The 18085-nt window shown below is 51.4% G+C and overlaps 1 protein-coding gene and 1 long non-coding RNA gene across 4 annotated transcripts in view; one reads left to right on the forward strand and one right to left on the reverse strand.

The window, feature by feature from the left end:
• Window positions 1–18085, forward strand: part of Ccdc88c (coiled-coil and HOOK domain protein 88C) — a 128323-nt gene that overhangs the window by 59273 nt on the left and 50965 nt on the right. For all 3 annotated transcript variants that reach the window (XM_087911573.1, XM_048449450.3, XM_087911574.1), the window contains 8 exons: window positions 1502–1560; window positions 2362–2445; window positions 4449–4589; window positions 4939–5123; window positions 6031–6112; window positions 6369–6527; window positions 16519–16665; window positions 17263–17407. In XM_087911573.1, the coding sequence (XP_087767699.1) occupies window positions 1502–1560; window positions 2362–2445; window positions 4449–4589; window positions 4939–5123; window positions 6031–6112; window positions 6369–6527; window positions 16519–16665; window positions 17263–17407 (1002 nt within the window). The remainder of the gene's footprint in view (window positions 1–1501; window positions 1561–2361; window positions 2446–4448; window positions 4590–4938; window positions 5124–6030; window positions 6113–6368; window positions 6528–16518; window positions 16666–17262; window positions 17408–18085) is intronic.
• On the reverse strand, window positions 7580–12939 carry LOC125410087 (uncharacterized). Its single transcript, XR_007234979.3, has 3 exons — window positions 12637–12939; window positions 9681–9993; window positions 7580–8996 (listed from the first exon to the last, which is right to left on the reverse strand). It is a non-coding gene; the product is annotated as an uncharacterized LOC125410087 (long non-coding RNA).

Here is an 18085-nt window from a genome sequence, read left to right on the forward strand (position 1 = left end):
GGTGTGAGTGTAGGGCTGGTCACGTTACCTCATATTCTGCTTCTGTCAGGAGAAGATGCGGGTGCTGGCATTTATCAGGCTTCTTCTTTTCTCCTTTTTCTTCAGTTCAGGCACCATAGAATGGTGCCACCCGTATAAGTGTTGGTTTTCTGTCCCCAGTTAAGCATCTCTGGAATTGACCTCCAAGACACATGCAGAGGTGTCCCAGGTGCTTCCAAACCTAGTCAAATTGACAGTGATGGTTGATATCACAAGTGTCTCCAGTTGGTACCCAGGGCCGTTTTGGCGCAGTATGATAGGGAGTCAGAAGTCTTGCAAAAATGATGCTGTGTTATTGGCAAACACTATTCCCTGTTGTATGACAGGATGTGATGAAAAAAGCAGAAACACAATTTTTTTTTTTTAAAAAAAAACTTGAATGGAAACCCTATTCCCAGCCCAGGCCACCTGCCTCCATCTCACAGAAGCAGAAGAGAGCCCAGGTCCTCGAGTATTGGTTAGGTAATTGAGACAGACATTCAGCCTCAAGCACAGTCAAAGACATCTAGTTCTGAATGAAGGACGGTTTGGGGCCTGTCCTAGTGGTAGAGTTAAGAGTGTAGCCACATGTGTTGATCAAGAGGTGGAAAGTAGAAGCTGTTACTTGATTCACAGGACATGTGGGAAAGCCTGTCTGCAGGCCGGTTTGGCCCATGGCAAGTGTGAAGCGTCTGTCCCCCTAAGGATGTGAGTCAGGCCGCTCCTAGAGAACTAGCCACAGGATGCTCTTCTCAAAACTTGACCCAGGGAAGGCTGGTGGCCGGTGTTTGAGCCTTTGTGCAAAGTGTTGTGGTAACCATCAAAAAGTAATGTGGATTCGGTGTGGGTGCTCGATTGTAAGGCCACAGGTTGGGGTGCTGAAGAAGGAGGCAGTCACAGGACCAGGCCAACCAAGGGTGCGTAGGAAGCCTTTGTCTCGAAAAACAGAAGAGGACATCTATGTTTTCTGTGGTTTATATTAGAGCCCTCCAGTCTGACACTGAACTTCACCAACAAAAGGGGGAGGGGATGTGAGATACAAAAGCATTGGCAGCGTAAAGTTGTAGACAGCGGGTTTGCTATGCTGTCCCGCCTGCTCTGTTGGAGATACCCCATAACAGGCAAAGCTGTGCACAGGAGACTCCTGTGGTTTGCTTACAGTACATGCTAACAAGTTTTGCCGATGGGAAAGGTCTGTTGATTATCATGGAGAGAGAGATTTTATGAGGTATTTTATTTTATGGTAAAGGGCTCAAATGGTTCTGCGCAGAATTCTCATGGTTAAAAAAAAAATAATAAATGAACTCTTGTGTAGTGTGCACGTGTAAGTGGCTACTGGGATTTTTTTTTTGTTTTATTTTATTTTTGTCTTTTCTATGATTCCCCCACCCCCACCCCCCCAGACCTCCTTTAAGCAAAACACATCTCCCAGGACTTGCTTAAGCAGTTGAATTTAATGACATCTGTTGCTGTTTTGACGCAGGGAAGAGCATGGAGGAGATTAAGAAGGTGCTGCTGTTGGTGCTGGGCTGTGCTGTTCAGGTAGGGCTGCTCAGTGGCTGGGGAGGGTTCCGGGTGGCCAGTCCGTCATTACGGGAGTTGCTAGGAAACAATGTGGCAACCGTCTGTAGTGCCAGGCATCTTGAGGTACAGACCCCCTCAGGCCGGGATAGCATACCGTGTGCTCGCTACAGCTTGTGGGCAAGATCTCAGGCACCTGTTTTCGTAAGTAGGTTTTACGGAGCCACTTTCACGCTCTGTTCTTTGCAATTGTCGCTGCCTGCTGTCCAGCTGCGATGGCAGGGTTGAGGAACTGTGACAGAGGCCAGGAAATTGATAACTGTCAGCATCTGGTTGGATGAAGTGACACACACCCGTGATCTTAGCACTTGGGGGCTGAGGCAGGAGAACTGTGAATTTGAGGGTAACCTAGACGACGGAGACCTTGTCTCAAACAATGAAGAAGGGCTGGTGCAAGATTAAAAGCACTTGACTAGCCTGTATAAAAGCCTGGGTTCTGTCCCTCTTGCCACCAAGCAGACATAGTTGCCCTCTGGCCCTTTATGGTTGGAGTGTGCTTGCCCTCGCCCTGGGTCCGGTGTGTTCTCTTTACTTGTGAAGAGCTTGTGTGAAGCAAGCATTTCTGTGTCCCACCTAGGTTCTCACCTGGGAGGGATCAAAGGTAAGTCTCAGAAACCAGTCTCCTGTATGTGGACAGAGGAGCTCTATGCAGTCTTAGTCTGAGGGGGGTACAAAGTCCCCAGGCTGCTATAGGTGTGTTGATTACCTAGGTTTTCTGTACTTGGACAAATGCTTCCATTAACTTGTATAAACCCTTCACAGTGTGAGAGGAAAGAGGAGTTCATTGAGAGAATCAAACAGCTGGACATCGAGACCCAGGCTGGCATTGTGGCTCACATCCAGGAGGTAGGCATGGGGTGGGTGTGGGGGGTGTGGCCATGGATCTGGGGTTATAGCAAGAGGTGACATCTCCATCGTGGAAAAGTTTGAGGACTCCATCACCATGAATGGTTCCGCTAATTTTAGGTTTCATAACACCACAGACACATTGATTGTGTTTGGAAAGGTAGCCACCAGCAAGCTAAAATAAAATAGAAGTTTTTTGTTTTTTTTTTTTTAAAAAATCAACACTTCAATCAAGTCATTTTCTGCCTGCTTCTTCTTGCCTTATATGGACTCAGACTATTTTTAAGAGCTGTCAAATGGTTTAGGCTCAGAATTTGATTTATTGGCCCTGAAAATGTATTCTGGCAAATGTCATCCCGCTCTGAACAGTTGATCTTTATAGAGCGTCTCCACTGCTGTCAGTGAGACACAAGGAAACAAGCTGCCACCAAGGGAGATGTCAGAGCCAGCACACCCTGAGAACACGGCCTCAGGAGGCCTCCACGCGGTCACCGCCATGGGGCAGGACAAGGCAGACCTTCCTGTTCCTCTGTCTAAGGTTGGCTGAGATGGTATCAGCTGAAAAGGTGACTTCATGTGTAGCAGCTGTCCACCGGGGGTGTCCTAGTGCTCCGTGCCTTGTCTGGGCTCAGCGCGCGCTCTACTTAGACACGGTAGAGAAATGCGGAACTGGGAACATGCAAGAGCCGTTGTGCAGTTAGAAGAGGCCCCAGGCACAGGGCTTTCCTGGGAGGTGCTGGCGACATGTCTGTGGCTGGGATACCTGGCTCCCATGGTGGCTGGGGCACGGCAGGGTTCAGGGTTTGAAGCATGAGGTAGATGCCACGGGGGCATGCAGTAGGAGGAGGCCCAGACAAGCTGACATAAGAGAAAGTCAGTATTTAATAAATAGTCTCACCCATTACTGTGCTTCTTTGAGTTTAAGAAGTAGTCTGCCTTTCAATTTCCTTGTGGGTATTGTGTTTTGCAAATATGTGTGTCTAGGGACAGTCTTAGGTCATTGAAATTTGCAAGTTCTTTGCCACTCACTGTCCTTCCTGATCAGACTGCAGGATATTAAAAGAGAAAAAGAAATATACAACCAAAGAGGCCTGTGTAAACTAGCAAATTTGACGGCTAGCATAGGAATTCATTGGGTGCCTCCTAAAAGCCCCATGCTCAGGATCTGCCATGGAGCCGCTTGTTAGGATCAAGAGAGGGGGAGAATGGGCCTGAAATTAAAAAACTCAGGTGACCACGTGACACGGGCTTGGAGACCCTGAGGCCATCCACAATGACATTGAGACTCAGGGTCTTCCCAGCCCTGGCCTAGATCAGGTTGGGGATTTGGCCTTCAGATCCTGACTGCAAGATACCATGGGATAAGATTTCTCCTTGTTCAGACATCTGAGTGCTTCCGCCGTGGACACCTCTTCCCCTGGTTTTGCCGTCCCCTTGAGACCTATGTGTTGTGCTGTCTCTCTCCCAACGACGAGAGGACGGCAGCTCAGCAGATCCTCAGCTCTCTGCTCAGGAGAGTGGTAAAGCCAGGCTGCCCTCTGTGGTCTGTGGGAGTGAGACCAAAGACTCAAAATCGCCTAAGACTGTAAATAACTCCCCTGAAGAAACCAAGATTGCTATGTACGCACGGTTCTGAACTAAGAGGCTTAACATTTTTGTTCTGTTTGCATTAGATTTTAAGAAATAAGCTAAGAGCTGTTCCTCGTCCACACACTGAAAACTCACTTTCTCTATGTTGTGAATTAATGCAGCTCACAGCATCCCAGAGAATGAGTGTCTTGTCATCCTAGGACAGGACTTAAGGAGCCCCCTCTGTTGGGCATGGGAAATTTATCAGTGAGGTTTTAATCACGTCTGGGAAGTAAATTGCTGTCCCTGATGTGGGAATGAGGTGTAGAGTGGCCTCTGGCTCTGCCTAGGTCACACTCTACACGGCCCTGGGCATTCAGGAATACCAGGGCCATGCATAGCAGCCTCTGCAATCCTAGGCTGTGTTCCCACAGGTGACCCACAACCAGGAGAATGTGTTTGACCTGCAGTGGCTGGAGTTGCCAGATGTGGCCCCCGAGGAGCTGGAGGCCCTCTCCAGAAACATGGTGTTCCACCTCCGCAGACTCATCGATGAACGGGACGAGTGCACCGAGGTGTGCTTGGGGGACAGCTGTGGCTGGCAGTGTGGGTCCCTGACGCGGCCTTTCCTCCCGGCCTGCTGGTCAGGGTCTCTAGGGTGGGACATCAGTATCCCCCCAGGGTATAGCCCCTGTGGTGAATAGCCTCAGCACAGATGCCCACAGGAAGACAGAGGCTGACCAGGGTTCCTAACATGGGTGGGGTCTGCTTCTGCTCCTGCTCTGTAAACATGTAGCATGTTCTCCCTCCTGATTCTCAGACTTTTTGTCTCAGTGGTTCTTCACTGAATCTGGGCCTGGACACTGGGCCAGTCCAGGGAGCAGCAGTGACCCCGCATATGCCTGTCTTCTCCCTGTCTTCCAGCTGATTGTGGACCTGACACAAGAGAGGGACTACCTCCAGGCGCAGCACCCTCCCAGCCCCGGCAAGTTCTCCAGTCCAGACTCCACACCAAGCCCCACCAGCAGCCTGTCTAGCGAAGACAAGCAGCACCTGGCAGTTGAACTGGCTGACACTAAGGCCAGGCTGCGGCGCGTCAGGCAGGAACTGTGAGTCCTGCCGTTTTTTCCCCTCTTCTGTGGTATGAACCTAACATGGTTCTTCTCAGGTACTTTGCTTGCGTGTGTGGTGGTGTGGGGTAGCTCAGCTGGCGGGGCAGCTCTGAGCTCCTGTGGCTGAAGGCTCATCACCAGCCTTCTGCAGGTCTGCACTTGTAGGGAGGGCTTCCTGGTGCTTAGGATCCAGCCAGGCTGCCTATCAAAGTAGACGACTGCTCATGCAGACTCAGTTTAGGGCCGGGATGAACAGATTGTTTTCTTGGCTCTCTTGGTTCTTTCCCGTTTTCTTGAAGTTGTAAATGTCACTTGTGTATCTGGGGAGTTGCTCAGCTTTACCTCTTCATGTCTGGCCTCACAGAGCTGTGGCTAGTCTCTGTCTGTCTTGTTCACTTAGGGGCAATAGGTAGTTGGTTATTGGGCCCAGTTTAAGGGTGCTTGTTAGAAACCTAAGAATTTTGATCTTGAGAGATGGCCTAGTGGGTACAGTGCTTGCAGAGTTTGGAATCCCAGCACCCACATAACAGCACATCTGTAACCCTGTACTGGGGGTGAAGACAAGGGTCCCCAGGGCTTGCTGGCTAGTCCGCCTGGCTGAAACACGAGTTCCTGTTTTTATGAGAGACTCTGTCTCAAGAAAAATGATGTGGAGGGCATAGAGAAAGACATGGACTATCAAATCTATGGGTACTGCATACACTTGCACAAGTGAATTGTGCACATGCGTGCATGCACGCACATGTGTGTACAAGCATACAGAATACATGTCAGGAATATTTTCACAGACTTCTAGAAGCGCGTGTGCCCTCCTTTCCCCTCTGTGGTTCTAGAAGTAGCAGCCTGTTCCCTGAGCCTGCCAAGAAACATCCTCCCCTTCACTCTCTCCTAATCACCCGTGCAGGGAGGAGAAGACGGAGCAGCTTGCAGATACCAGACACGAGGTGGACCAGCTGGTCCTGGAGCTTCAGAAGGCCAAGCAAGATGTGAGCACAAGGCCTGGGCTAAGGCTGGGGTTCCCCAGTAATCGGTCCCAGGGGGTCAGGAATGTAGCAAAGCTGTCCACAGTTGTTGTCCTGAGAGCCTCCTCAGGATGCCAACCGTGTTTCTTAGTGAAAGTGTGGGAGACCATGCAGGGTGCATGGACATGGAGCTCCTTGGCCGTCAGGAGATCCCATGCTGTAGGGATTTGATCCTCCAATGAGTGTCTTAAGTTGGGGTTTCACCTTCTCGCTCCTACAGAATATCCAGCTCGCTGCTGATGCCCGCTCAGCCCGGGCCTATCGGGATGAGCTGGACTCGCTGAGGGAAAAGGCGAACCGTGTGGAGAGGCTGGAGATGGAACTGATACGCTGCAAGGAGAAGCTGCATGATGTGGACTTTTACAAGGCTCGCATGGAGGTGAGTGGCCACCCTTGAGGCAGAGTGCTGTTGGGCACAGCCACTGCTGTTGGGCACAGCCACCGAAGCAGGAGCTGATAGAGAAGCCATGGCTTGCTCAGCTCAGGCACCACCCACAACAGCCCTCTTAGATCAATCTCTAACTAAGACAATGTACTGTAGACTCAGCTTTAGACCACTTTTGGAGGCATTTTTCAGTTGAGATTCCGTTTTCCCAAATGCCTCTTGCTTGTGTCAAGTTGACATCAAACCAAGTCATCATAATAATATGGTGGTGACTCCTGTCTGTGGTTTTGTTTGTTTCTTAAGGCTTACAATTTCTGGGCTATTTGCTAGGCCTCAGTCTCCACCATCTATAAAATAAAAATACTGCCGCTAATGAAGTTTTAAAAATGAGCGATGTGGAATGCAGGTCCCCTCGTCTACTCCTAGGCAGTGGAAGCCCTGCTAGTTGTTAGCATCACTTTACTCATTGCGTTTGTAAGTGGACACACACAGTGTATGTGTGGATCAAGATGACTCTCCAGCGTCTGCCTCTCCTACCTTGTTGAGGTAAAAAGAGTCGTTCCTGTGGTTATGCCCCTGCACTCCCCAGGCTGCCCGGGTGTCTATGCCCCTGCACTCCCCAGGCTGCCCGGGTGTCTATGCCCCTGCACTCTCCAGGCTGGCTGATCTGCGAGCCTCCATCCGGTTCTCATTTCTGCTTCCCATATCACTATAGAGGTGTCGTAACAAGTGTGTGCCAGCACGTCTGGCCTTTTGAATTTTTTTTAAAAAGATTAACCTTATTTTTAATGATGTATATGTGGGGAACTGTGTGCATACATGTGCAGGTGCCCACAGAGGTCAGAGGTTAGAGGTGGTTGAGAGCTGCTCTATAGAGACAGGTGCTGGGGTCTAAATGTTAACCACGGAGCTGCCCTTCCACCCCCTTGTGTCTAGTTTTGATGTGGGTTCCAGGGATTGCACTTGATTTGTCAACCTTACATAGCAAATGCCTTTACCACTGGGCTCCCCCCCCCCCCCCCCGAGAATGGGTTTTGCCTCCCTGCTCACACTGGCTCCAGCTGTCCTGCCTCAGCTTGGATAGCTTCTGGGGTCACTGAGCACAGGTCTAGCGGCCCTCTGTCATCCCTGCTGTGGGACTTCCCTTTCCTGCTGGCACACTCGCCCTCCTGCTGCAGCCAGGGTTGCTGAGGTGAGCCCTAGAGGATGTGGCTGAGCACTGCTTCCCAGACCCGCTCAGGGAGTGTCCCCTTGCGGAATGCGAGTAGCCGGATGACTCACCCTCCTCCCTGCTAAGAAGACCTTAGATGCTGGGCAAGGAGCTAGAGCAGGGGCCCTGGCCTCCCTTTGTCTTGGGAACATGGCTTACTACCTCTGCCCAAGTTGAGAGGAGTACACTCGGGCCCGGGCTCCAGGTGGAGAGTGTGTACCAGTGCGCTTAGTTGCTTGTTCCGATGCCACAGATAGAGCCTCAGGCATGGTCTTGTACAGGTTTCCCAAACTGCTGTCTCTGCAACTACTCCTGAAGTTGGGACTTTAAAAGGTCCCCAGACAGGGTCAGGAGTACGATGTGATGGCCAGGACTCACTTACATAGCAGAGGTGGGCAGGTCCCAGATCCAGGCTGTTCTCCTGTGAACATGCAGATAAGCTACTGTGTTAGGAGCTGCTTCTGCTGCTGCTGCTGATGGTGATGATGCTGATGATGCTGATGATGGAGGAGTTCTGTTCTCTGCAGCAGGGCGAACCTAGACATTGAAAGAGGTTTGCAGGGAATCTCTTTCCCACCCGTGTTCTCATCACCTGATTCAGTTGAGTACAGTAACACTTTTTATATTATTAATTCAATAAGTTATGAAGTAGTTTTATTAATAGTAAGAAGGAATGCATTTGTCTACATGAGATCTTGCAAGGCAGGTGATGATGTGTACATGGGTTGCAGTAACTGTGGGGTCAGAGACTCCTGGTGAATTGGGCCTGAGAGGAGAAGTTTGTACATCTGTGCAACATGGCCCCAGGACTCGAGTAATGGTGGAACACACAGCATCTGGATGCTCCTTGGATTGGAGAACTCCCAGCAGCAAGTGTGAGCTGCCTTTACCCTTGGAGAATGTGAAGAACAGTTGTGATACCTTCTTTGGCCTTTCCACACTTGACACACTTTGGGGCGAGTTTAACTTTGCCCTGTGGTGACATTGGACAATATGGAGACAGCCATGGGACTGACAGGGACCCTGCCAGTCCCCTCCTAAAGCTCCGTACCTGGTGAGAAGCAGGTTAATAAGCCTGCAGTCAGGTTGTGGTGTCCGTGCTATGCAGGCGCCGTACAAGAGAGCCCCCCTCAGGACACGGGCCAAGATCAGGAATGCTTTTCTGGGTGACCACAGGAAAAAGAAGAGCCTGAGATGACGGGGAGCAACTCCAGGTTGGGGGTACCATGCAGAGGAGTCAAATTCTGAGAAGCCTGAGAAAGCAACCAGCAGGGCGGTCAGTACCTGGGATGAGGTCAGGGTTATGTATCCTGGTGTGTCTGTGGTGGACAATGCAAAGGGAACTTGGAGGCTTGGGGGCCCAGCCAGCCAAGGTATGCAGAGTGTACCATTCTTGTTCAATGTCTAGTATAGGCCGAGTTTCTCTGTGTCCCAGCGTCACTCCCGAATAACCACACAGAGACCTATTAATTAATTATAGATGGTGGGTCACTAGCTTAGGCTTGTCACCAGCTAGCTCTTACAACTTAGACTAACCCATTTCTGTTAATCTGTGTGCTGCCCCGAGGCTTGTTTACCTCGTCTATCAACTTCCCATGGTGCTTCTGGCTTGAGACTCCTCAGTCTTGGCCCTTCTTCTTTCCAACATTCTCTCTGCCCTGAAAACTCTACTTAGCCAGTTAACTTTTTATTAACAATGAGAGCCACCCATTTTCACAGTGTACGAAAGGATTATTCCCCAGCAGTCTAGTGGGTGGAATGCTGGTGTAGATCTCAGAGGCTCCTTTGGGCTGGCACTTAAGCCTCTCCCTGCTTTCCTGGGCCCCACCAGAAAGGCCTTTCTGGGAAAGGAGCTTGGTTCGTGCTGCTGATGGATACATATTCTCAACATCTGGAACAGTCTTGGCACACACCAGGAGCTGAAGAATCATACTTACTAGATTCTTTCTTGGGTGATGCTGCATTTGCAGAGCTGGTAACACTGTGCTTTCTATAGACATAGGCTGTTCCCAGCCATCACTGGCCTGTGGGCCCATGGGTGTTTTGACCTTAAGGTCAAGTGTGGCTTGGAGACTTTGGGTAGTTTGCTTTTCCTGAAGGTTCTGGTGTTGTCTGGGTCTGCAGGGATTGAGGTAACTGTTCCGCTATCAGAGGACTGGGCCTGGGCCCACCAGCACCTCTGATGGAAGAAGGAATAGTAGGGTTTGTCGTCCAAAGAAATAGTGAGCTCCAAGTTCAGTGAGAGGTGGTCTGAAGTGAATAAGGCAGAGAAAAACAGGACAGCCAGCATGTACTCACTCTCTCTCTCTCTCTCTCTCTCTCTCTCTCTCTCTCTTTCTCTCTCACACTCTCACACACATACACACACACACACACACACACACACACACACACACACTTTAAGTAAATGGAGAAAGGGGCCATTAGCCCTTTGATTAGGTGCATACCTGGTTGGCCACATCAACTTAATTATGAAACAGAAGTGCTAGTTTGAAGCTATGAAACACCTTTCTTCCCTGCATCTTAGCTCTTCATTTCTCAAGCTGGGGTCTGAATCAGCTGAGGGACTTGTTAAGAACACACATTTCAGACTGGAGAGACAGCTAAAGGGTGGTTCAGAGCACTGGCTGACCTTCGGAGGCCCCAGGTTCAATTCCCAGCACCTACATGGCAGCTCACAACTGTCTAACCTCAGTTCCAGGGCATCCAACGTTCTCTTCTGGCCTCTCTGGTGTGTGGTGCCCAGATCTGAATACAGGAAAAGCACATATAGTGCGTGCGCTCACACACACACATATACACATATACACATACACATTTCTCTTCAAAGGTGAGGGTTAGTGATGGCTCAGTTGGTGACGTGATGCTCCACAGCCGGAGGGCTCCTGTGATCTCAGCACTGGGGAGGCGGGTATAGGAGGGTCCCTGGGACTTGCTGGCCAGTCAGTACGTTTTCAAAATAAAGTAAAAAAGTCATTGAGGAGACGCTTAGCACCAACCTCTGGCCTGCTTGACCTGTGGATTTCCACTCTCTAACACGCACAAATTACAGGCGTGTGCTACCATAATACTTTCCTACAGAGGCTCTCGGCTGCGGGGTGCTCACTTCCATAGGCGAGAATTACAGAACTTCATACCTGTCTGTGTGTGTCTGCTCTGTCTGTGCAGACTTCCAACCCTGGGTGGGGAGTCTACCTCACATGGCAGCAGGCATGAGATCTTTGGGAAACCCTGCACCGTTTGAAAGAAACAGTCGCTGTGTAGAGTCCTTTGCTCTAGGGAGAATGCAGGGAGAAGCCTGAGGGTCACTCTCCTTGGGACTGGAACGGGTCGAGTTAGTCACGATGGGCAGGTGAGCAAGCTCATCTAAGCGAGAGTCTGGCTTGCTTAGCTGTCACGTTCGCACCAGCTGTGCCCATTTGTGACACTTCTCCGTAACAGGGGGTGGGGGGTGGGGGTGGGGTGACCGAGCCATCCTCTCTGATGGGTGATGAAGAGCACACCAGTGCAGATCCCCGAGGAAGGACGTGTCAGTGCGGGTGGAGGAGGAGGAGGTGAGGAAGAGCTCGGGTCCGAGGGCCATAGCAAGTTGAATTTCATGAGTAAAATCTGGATCACAGATTTACAGTTTGTCCTTAAGCTGCAGCAGTGTTTCTGTGGTTCCTGGTCTGGTTCTCAGAAGGATGGGAACTGCATACGGGGAGCTGTATAGCCACACTGGAGGCGGGAAAAGGCGTGGTAAGGTGCTTAGCTGGCCCCTGTGGCTTCCCTTTGAAAACAGTGGGCCTCAGGGCCGCTGCCTGGGGCAAGAGGGTCTCAGTCAGGGTTGTAGGGTAGTGACACAGCCTGGGAGGTTTTTCAGTATTTCCTGATTGGCTTAGAATTTCTGCCTAAGGGGCTGGAGAGATGGCTCAAGTGGTTAATAGCGCTGGCTGTTAACTCAGAGATCCTGAGTTCAATTCCCAGCACCCACATGGTGATTTACAACCACCTGTAATGAGATCTGCTGCCCTCTTCTGGTGTGCATGTGTACATGCAGGCAGAACACTATATATAACAATAAATCTTTTTTTAAAAAAATTCTACGTAAAGCAGAAGGCACATGATCAGATGGCGGGTGCATCTTGAGCACAGTGGCCGTGGTCTTCCCTGTGCTGTGTAGATGAACAGCTTTCTAGGAAGTGCTAGTTTCGAACTAATCAGAAGGGCAGAGACCCAGCCATACACTGTTCTGCCAAGTGCTGGGCAAGTCTTGTCCTGTTACGAAAGGAGGAGTGTGTCCTGCCCTGGCCTCCCAGGCACAGAGGCATGCCTGCAGCAAGCTTATTCTAGCCAGCCCTTCCCTGTAGAGAACCCCCAAGTGGAGATAAAAGCCTTGGAACAGGTCTTGCAGGGACACAGCAGCCAGAGAGATGGGTGGGTCACTGGCAAGGCCCTGGTCCTTAGGAGCTGAGTTAATGACCAGTTCCAACGTGTTTCATTCCTGTAACTCCCATTCTGAGATCACACCTCTAAGGTGATAGTAGGGGGGCCCAGGGTCAGTAAGGGACAGTTTGGACATTCCTGCCCTGACCCCAGGCTGACTTACTCCCCTGTACCCTGAGATACCCTGAGGTTCCTAGCTCTTCTAGATGTGTTGTCACCCTCAGTGGGAGATGCGTTCAGTGCCTTGAGCTTTGGACTGGACCCTTCCCTGCTTTCAGATCTCCGCCCCATAGGAGCCTCAGTTAATGTGTCCAGAATCACTGCCCTCCATGCCTGCCTGTGCTAACTGTGGAGTTCAGTCATTTTCCCTGCACTTGTGCGGGGTTCATGTCCTCTTTTTTTTCTCCTCACCTCACCCCACCCGGATCAGGCCCAGGGGCCCATCATCCTTTAAACCTGTGTTCCCACCTCTCAGCATGTTGCTGTCCTCAGTAGGTATCTGAAGTCTGTGCATGCCTCTAGTTGACCTCTCTTGGCTTGCTCTGGTTGTTCCGGCAACTGTACACAGACTATGCTCCTCAGTCCCCCGGCCTCTCCAGTGGTCCACCATATACTTCATATCACCGGATGGCTCCATGTTCTCCCTTTGTCCAGCACTCAGTGCTGCCCCTGACCCCCCCACTGCAGCCACCACCCTGGGCCTCTGCAGCCGACTTCCCAGGTTGTCTGCCTCTCCTTGTACTCATTTATTCAGAAGTTGTCCGCTTAGGGCCAGAGAGCAGGGCTGGGTCTGTGAGCTCAGCAAGTCATGTGCTTCACATTTCTTTTATAAGCACACACCCACCCCACACCCCCACACCCCCGCGCCGCTCTGGGCGATGTGTGAAGTATGGTATTACTGTGATACATGTTTCTGTGTCTCCTGACCAGACTGTATGCCCAGGCAGATAGTATGTGCCTCTCTGATAGTGAGGCCTCTGCACCAGTGACATTCTTGGCTCGCAAGCCAGCAAACTGTATTCTGTAGATTAAACCCAGCCCACCGTTGGCTTTTGTGGGTACAATTTTGTTGGCACCCATCCTCTGGCCCCAACAGGGTACTGCTTTCTGGTCCTTTACGGAGCAGATGTGCAGCGTGGCCTTTAGGTGAGCGGTAGGGACTATAGACCGTGAACTGCCTTTAGCTCTAGGTCCACCGTACCGTTTAAGGCCCACAGTGACCCTGTGAGGTGTGTAGCAACCTCCTTTCTCCAGACAAGAAAAGGCGGCACAGTTGCTAAGCAAGTGGTCTGGGATCGGAATGTGGCTGGCAGTCTCCAGAGTCCCGAGTGGCTGCCAGAGAATGAGGGGGAGCCTTGGCCATTAAGGAGAAGGAAAGGGGGTAAGGGTGGTGCAGGCGAACTAGAGGTGCTTATGGGGGACCCCAGCCTTCTACAGTTTGTGCCCAACTAAGCAGTCATGTCCCAAGTGAGGAGTATTAAATCCCAGGGAACTCACTGAGGGGAACTCAGATGCTGGCTGGGCAGTCTTCTGTTCTTTCTGCCTTGGGGTGTCCTTTGTCCCTGTTGCTTTCTGGGTACTGTGATGAGATCTGTCAAGTTGAACAGGCCAGAGGGGACCTTTGGTTTCTGCTCTGGTCCCTACATTTCTTCAGGTCAGGCCTTGTTTCAGGCGTGCAGGCCTTCAGGGTCAGGGTAGAGCATACCCTGCCCTTGACTCTCCATGGCAGTGGGGCTAAGAAGGTTAGAGACAGGGCAGGATGGAGCAAGAGGCCTGTTGCCATGGGTCCGGTGGCCCAGCTCTTGCTTCCCTCGGCATCCCTGGGCTTTCTGTTACAGTGGACGCCAGGAGCCCTGTGTGTTGCAATCCCAAGCTCCCTGGAAAGGAGACTTCCTTTGACTCCATATCCCTTCCAGTGTTTGGTGTTCGTGGGGGGTCACGAAGCACTCTGGGAAACCAGTTAATTTTTGTCGTATGCGTTTGTTTTCCAGTGTTAGGGACAGAGCCCAGGGCTTCATGTATGCTAGGCCAGTCCTCCACTGTTCAGCAACACCCCTAAGCCCTTGCCAAACAATTTTTATGTGTTAACAAGGAGCTGCTTTGTGGGCGAGTGCTGGATTGAACTTTGTCCTTCCCAGGTGTGAAGTGCCTGTGACTGGACAGCTCGTGAGTTCAGGCGTTGTGTAATCAGAGTTGTGCATGCATTATTAACCCGCTCTTTCGCGTAGGCAGTTATCCAGTCTGAGAGTTCCTCCAGCCAAAATTCGTGGCAGAAATGGAGTTGGCCCACTGCCCCCTCAGTTACTCTTTGAATTCATTTGGGGACAGGACCTTTAGTCTAACCTATGGCTGTATAACCACCCCAACTGTGGGCAGGGCAGGGCTGGACTTGATAACAGCCCCCTGGTTGGGACAGATAAGTATGCCAGACAGCTGCCCAGAGCCATGGAGTCAACTTCTCAACCCTGCAGACTGCTAGTGAAGCCCTTGGCCTGCAGGAGCTTAAGTATAGTGTCTTTCCTGGCTGGTTGTTGTCCTGTGAGGTGGTAGATGTGTAAGGCAGGGAGGAATGTCATTACCTAATACTGGGGACATTGAGACCAAAGCAGAGGCAGTTTGAAGGGTGTTTAGAGATGATTCTGTTGGGTGCTGTCCCTGCCTGTCGTAGTATCTGAGTCCTTCAAAGACCACCACATAGGCTACCACCAACTCCCCCTTCCTACAAGACTCAGTGAGCAGAAGTGTAACAAACAGTTCCTTCCCAAGAGTTCCCGAGTTGGGGAAGAGGACAAGGCTGCTACCTTTACCTCAGCAGGAGCAAGAAGAGTGGAAACCTAGATATCTGACTTGACTTAGTGAACAGGATAAATAATGTCGACTCCAAGTCCTCAGAGGGATGGATCTTGAAGACTAAGTAGGGGTTGACTATGCAGATAGACATACAGCCTGTCCTGTGGTCGTTCAACAAATCAGAATAGCAAGGCTGAAAGTGAGGCTGGTGGGTAGACCTTGTTAGACACAGGATGGACAGTGACTGCAAAGATCATGCCGGGCTTTGGGTGATTCCAGACCCTCCGTGTTCTCTGTCTTATGTCATTGGTGGCAGCGTTGGCCTCTTACTCACCAGAGGCCCCTGAAAAGCTGAGGGGCATGGAGAAACGTCTGAGCCCACAGCTTAAATGGGAACCTCAGCCTCAGCCCACAGCAGGCCTGTGACTTTGGACACCTTCCTTCATGCACTTGGGTTGTTTCTCCGTCTGTGGGAAGGGATTGGCCCTGCCTGCCCTCTGAGGGGTGTTATGAGGAGCGGCTGAGAGAGAACCAGCCCCAGTGATGCAGTCTTTGTTGGGCATGGAGACTCTAGAATCAGTGAACTGCGCCCCCAGGGCCAACTTTGATCACGCCCGTGTCCATGAGTGTTTTCCTTTCTGGGAAGCTTGGATTCAGGCCCATGTAGGAGAATGAGCACACGGTGGGTACGTGCAAGCTCCATCCCTGGTCCTTGTTGCAGGCTGTGAGTGGGACAAGCCTTGAGAACCTTCCCCACCAAGGAAGGTGACAGTTCCCAGTGTGCACTGTTTATAAACTGTGCCGCGCACTCAGGACAGCAAGTGCTGCTGAGGAGGGTTCATGGGACGTGAGAGGCTCAGGACAGCAAGGTCTGACCGACATGGCTCATAGACTGGCCTCTTCCTATAATGCCCGCAGAGGCCAGTTTCTGCCTGCACCTGTCTGTGGGATTTGTATTTCCTCTGCTGTGACTTGACTGGCCCCAACCTCGTCCTGGGCTCCGTCCCCTCGGCAGTCTAGGCCACCCCCTTCACTTCCCTGTGTTAAAGGAAACCAGCCCAGAGGTGACCCACACTGTCAGTAGAGTCCACTTTCCAGTGGGGTCCAAGTTGAGGATCATCTGACTGACTGTGGAAGACATTGAGGAAGGGTTGCTTTCCCAAAGTTCTCGTTATGTGCTGTGCCGGGGAGCAAACCCAGGACCTGTGCGTGCTAGGCTTTCGCTCTGCGCTGATCTGCACCCCAGCACTATTAAATGTTTTCTTGATCCTTGAACTTTTTTCTTTGAGAGTCTACGTGCCTGGCTTCAAGGGAATGGGTGAGGCTGACAAGGACTGCATACGAGCTTCCCAGAACTTGCGTCTGTCTGTCTGTTTGTCTGTTTGTCTGTCTGTCTCTCTCTCTCTCTCTCTCTCTCTCTCTCTTTCTCTCTCTCTCTCTCTCTCTCTCTCTCTCGTCTGGTTGTCTGACTCCAGGGGCCTGAAAGCACTTTGTTTGGAAGTCCTAGGGTCATGACCCTGGCCTTATCTGATGGCTCTCCTGTTGGTGTTTGCTCTTCAGGAACTGAGAGAGGACAACATTATCTTAATCGAGACCAAGGCCATGTTGGAAGAGCAACTGACCGCCTCCCGGGCTCGCAGCGACAAAGTCCATGAGCTGGAGAAAGAGAACCTGCAGCTGAAATCCAAACTCCATGACTTGGAACTGGTATGAATGACACGGGTGCCGTGTGCAGAAGCCGTGGTGGGGGTGTAGGAGGGCCAAGCTCCTCTGGTGTGCCAGCTTCTGAGTTTGCTGCCTCCCAGCAGCTTGCTGACTTAAGAGCTTGCAGCACTCGGTGGCTCGAGTGGACACTTACTGCCCTCAAAACAGCTAGGACCTGCCTTACATGTTGCTTCTGCAAGAGTGAACGCGTGTGTCTTTTTCAGGGGTCCTCAATGGCTCTTGAATGGGTTAAGCACTGGCATGTCATCTCGTCACAGCACTTGAGGGTGCAGAGACGACCTACCTTAGAGCTGACAAGTTGCCTGTCACCACAGTGTCACGTGGCAAAGTGCTGTTCCTTGTGTTCCTACATTCAGAGCATTCACTGGGCCCTTAGAATTTCCTCCTTGACCTAAGTGGCCAGGTCAAGGGACTCTCTAGTAGTGGTCCCTGTTGCCGTGGGGCCCTGAGTGGGGGTGTTTGCGCACAGCTCTCTGTCAGGAAGGAAGCATTGTGCCCTGAGTGGATGGTCGTTGGTACTTGGCGTCTGAGACCAGTCAGCCCGTTCTCACTCTCACAGTGTCCCTCTCTGTACCCCAGGATCGGGACACAGATAAGAAGCGAATCGAGGAGCTGCTGGAAGAAAACATGGTTCTGGAGATCGCCCAGAAGCAGAGCATGAACGAGTCGGCCCACCTGGGCTGGGAGCTGGAGCAGCTGTCCAAGCATGCAGACCTGTCCGACGGTAGGTAGCGCCCAGTGCTGGGGCCCAGCCCCACCGAGCCACTGCTCACCCAGGAGCTGAGCCTGTGACCGCCTCTGCGGCTTCTAACAGCCCATCCATTCTCCACGAGAAAATGTGATTTCCTCAAGTGCCGTTCGGAGCTATTTCATTATGGTCATCCCCAGGGGAAACGTGAGTGGCCTGGCAGCCCCGATGCCCAGAAGTAAACTCTAAATGAAGTGCTGGGATTTTCTGGGTTTCCCATATGGATGCTCTGAAGCTTCCAGATCACAGCTCTTTGCTGATGACAGAAAACCCTGACACCAGAAGTGTCCCCAGTGATCACTAATCCTTATTATAAATGGACCCTGGGTATTATTTGCCCTGTTCATTTGCATAATTGGGCAGGATGGATGCAGCCTCTCCTGTCTCCCTGATGGGGATGCTAAGTGGCCACTTCTCCCTAGTCTCCGGCTCTTTATGATCTTTATGATCTTAGGGGAAGGGGAGGGAGGAGAGTCATTCTTCCTGGCTCGCACTGCTGCCCTCTGCCGGTACCCTGAGATAAGCTGTTCATTATGGGAAGGGTGGGGGACCCCAGTCAGCACTGCAGCAGGAAGCTCCAGCGCCCAGCAAACAATAAGCCAATTCCTGTGTTTGAAAATAGCCACGTTCACCTTTCCCATGCACCTAACTTAA

Source organism: Myodes glareolus, chromosome 11, assembly GCF_982192425.1.
Source record: "Myodes glareolus chromosome 11, mMyoGla1.1, whole genome shotgun sequence".
Classification (NCBI taxonomy): domain Eukaryota; kingdom Metazoa; phylum Chordata; class Mammalia; order Rodentia; family Cricetidae; genus Myodes; species Myodes glareolus.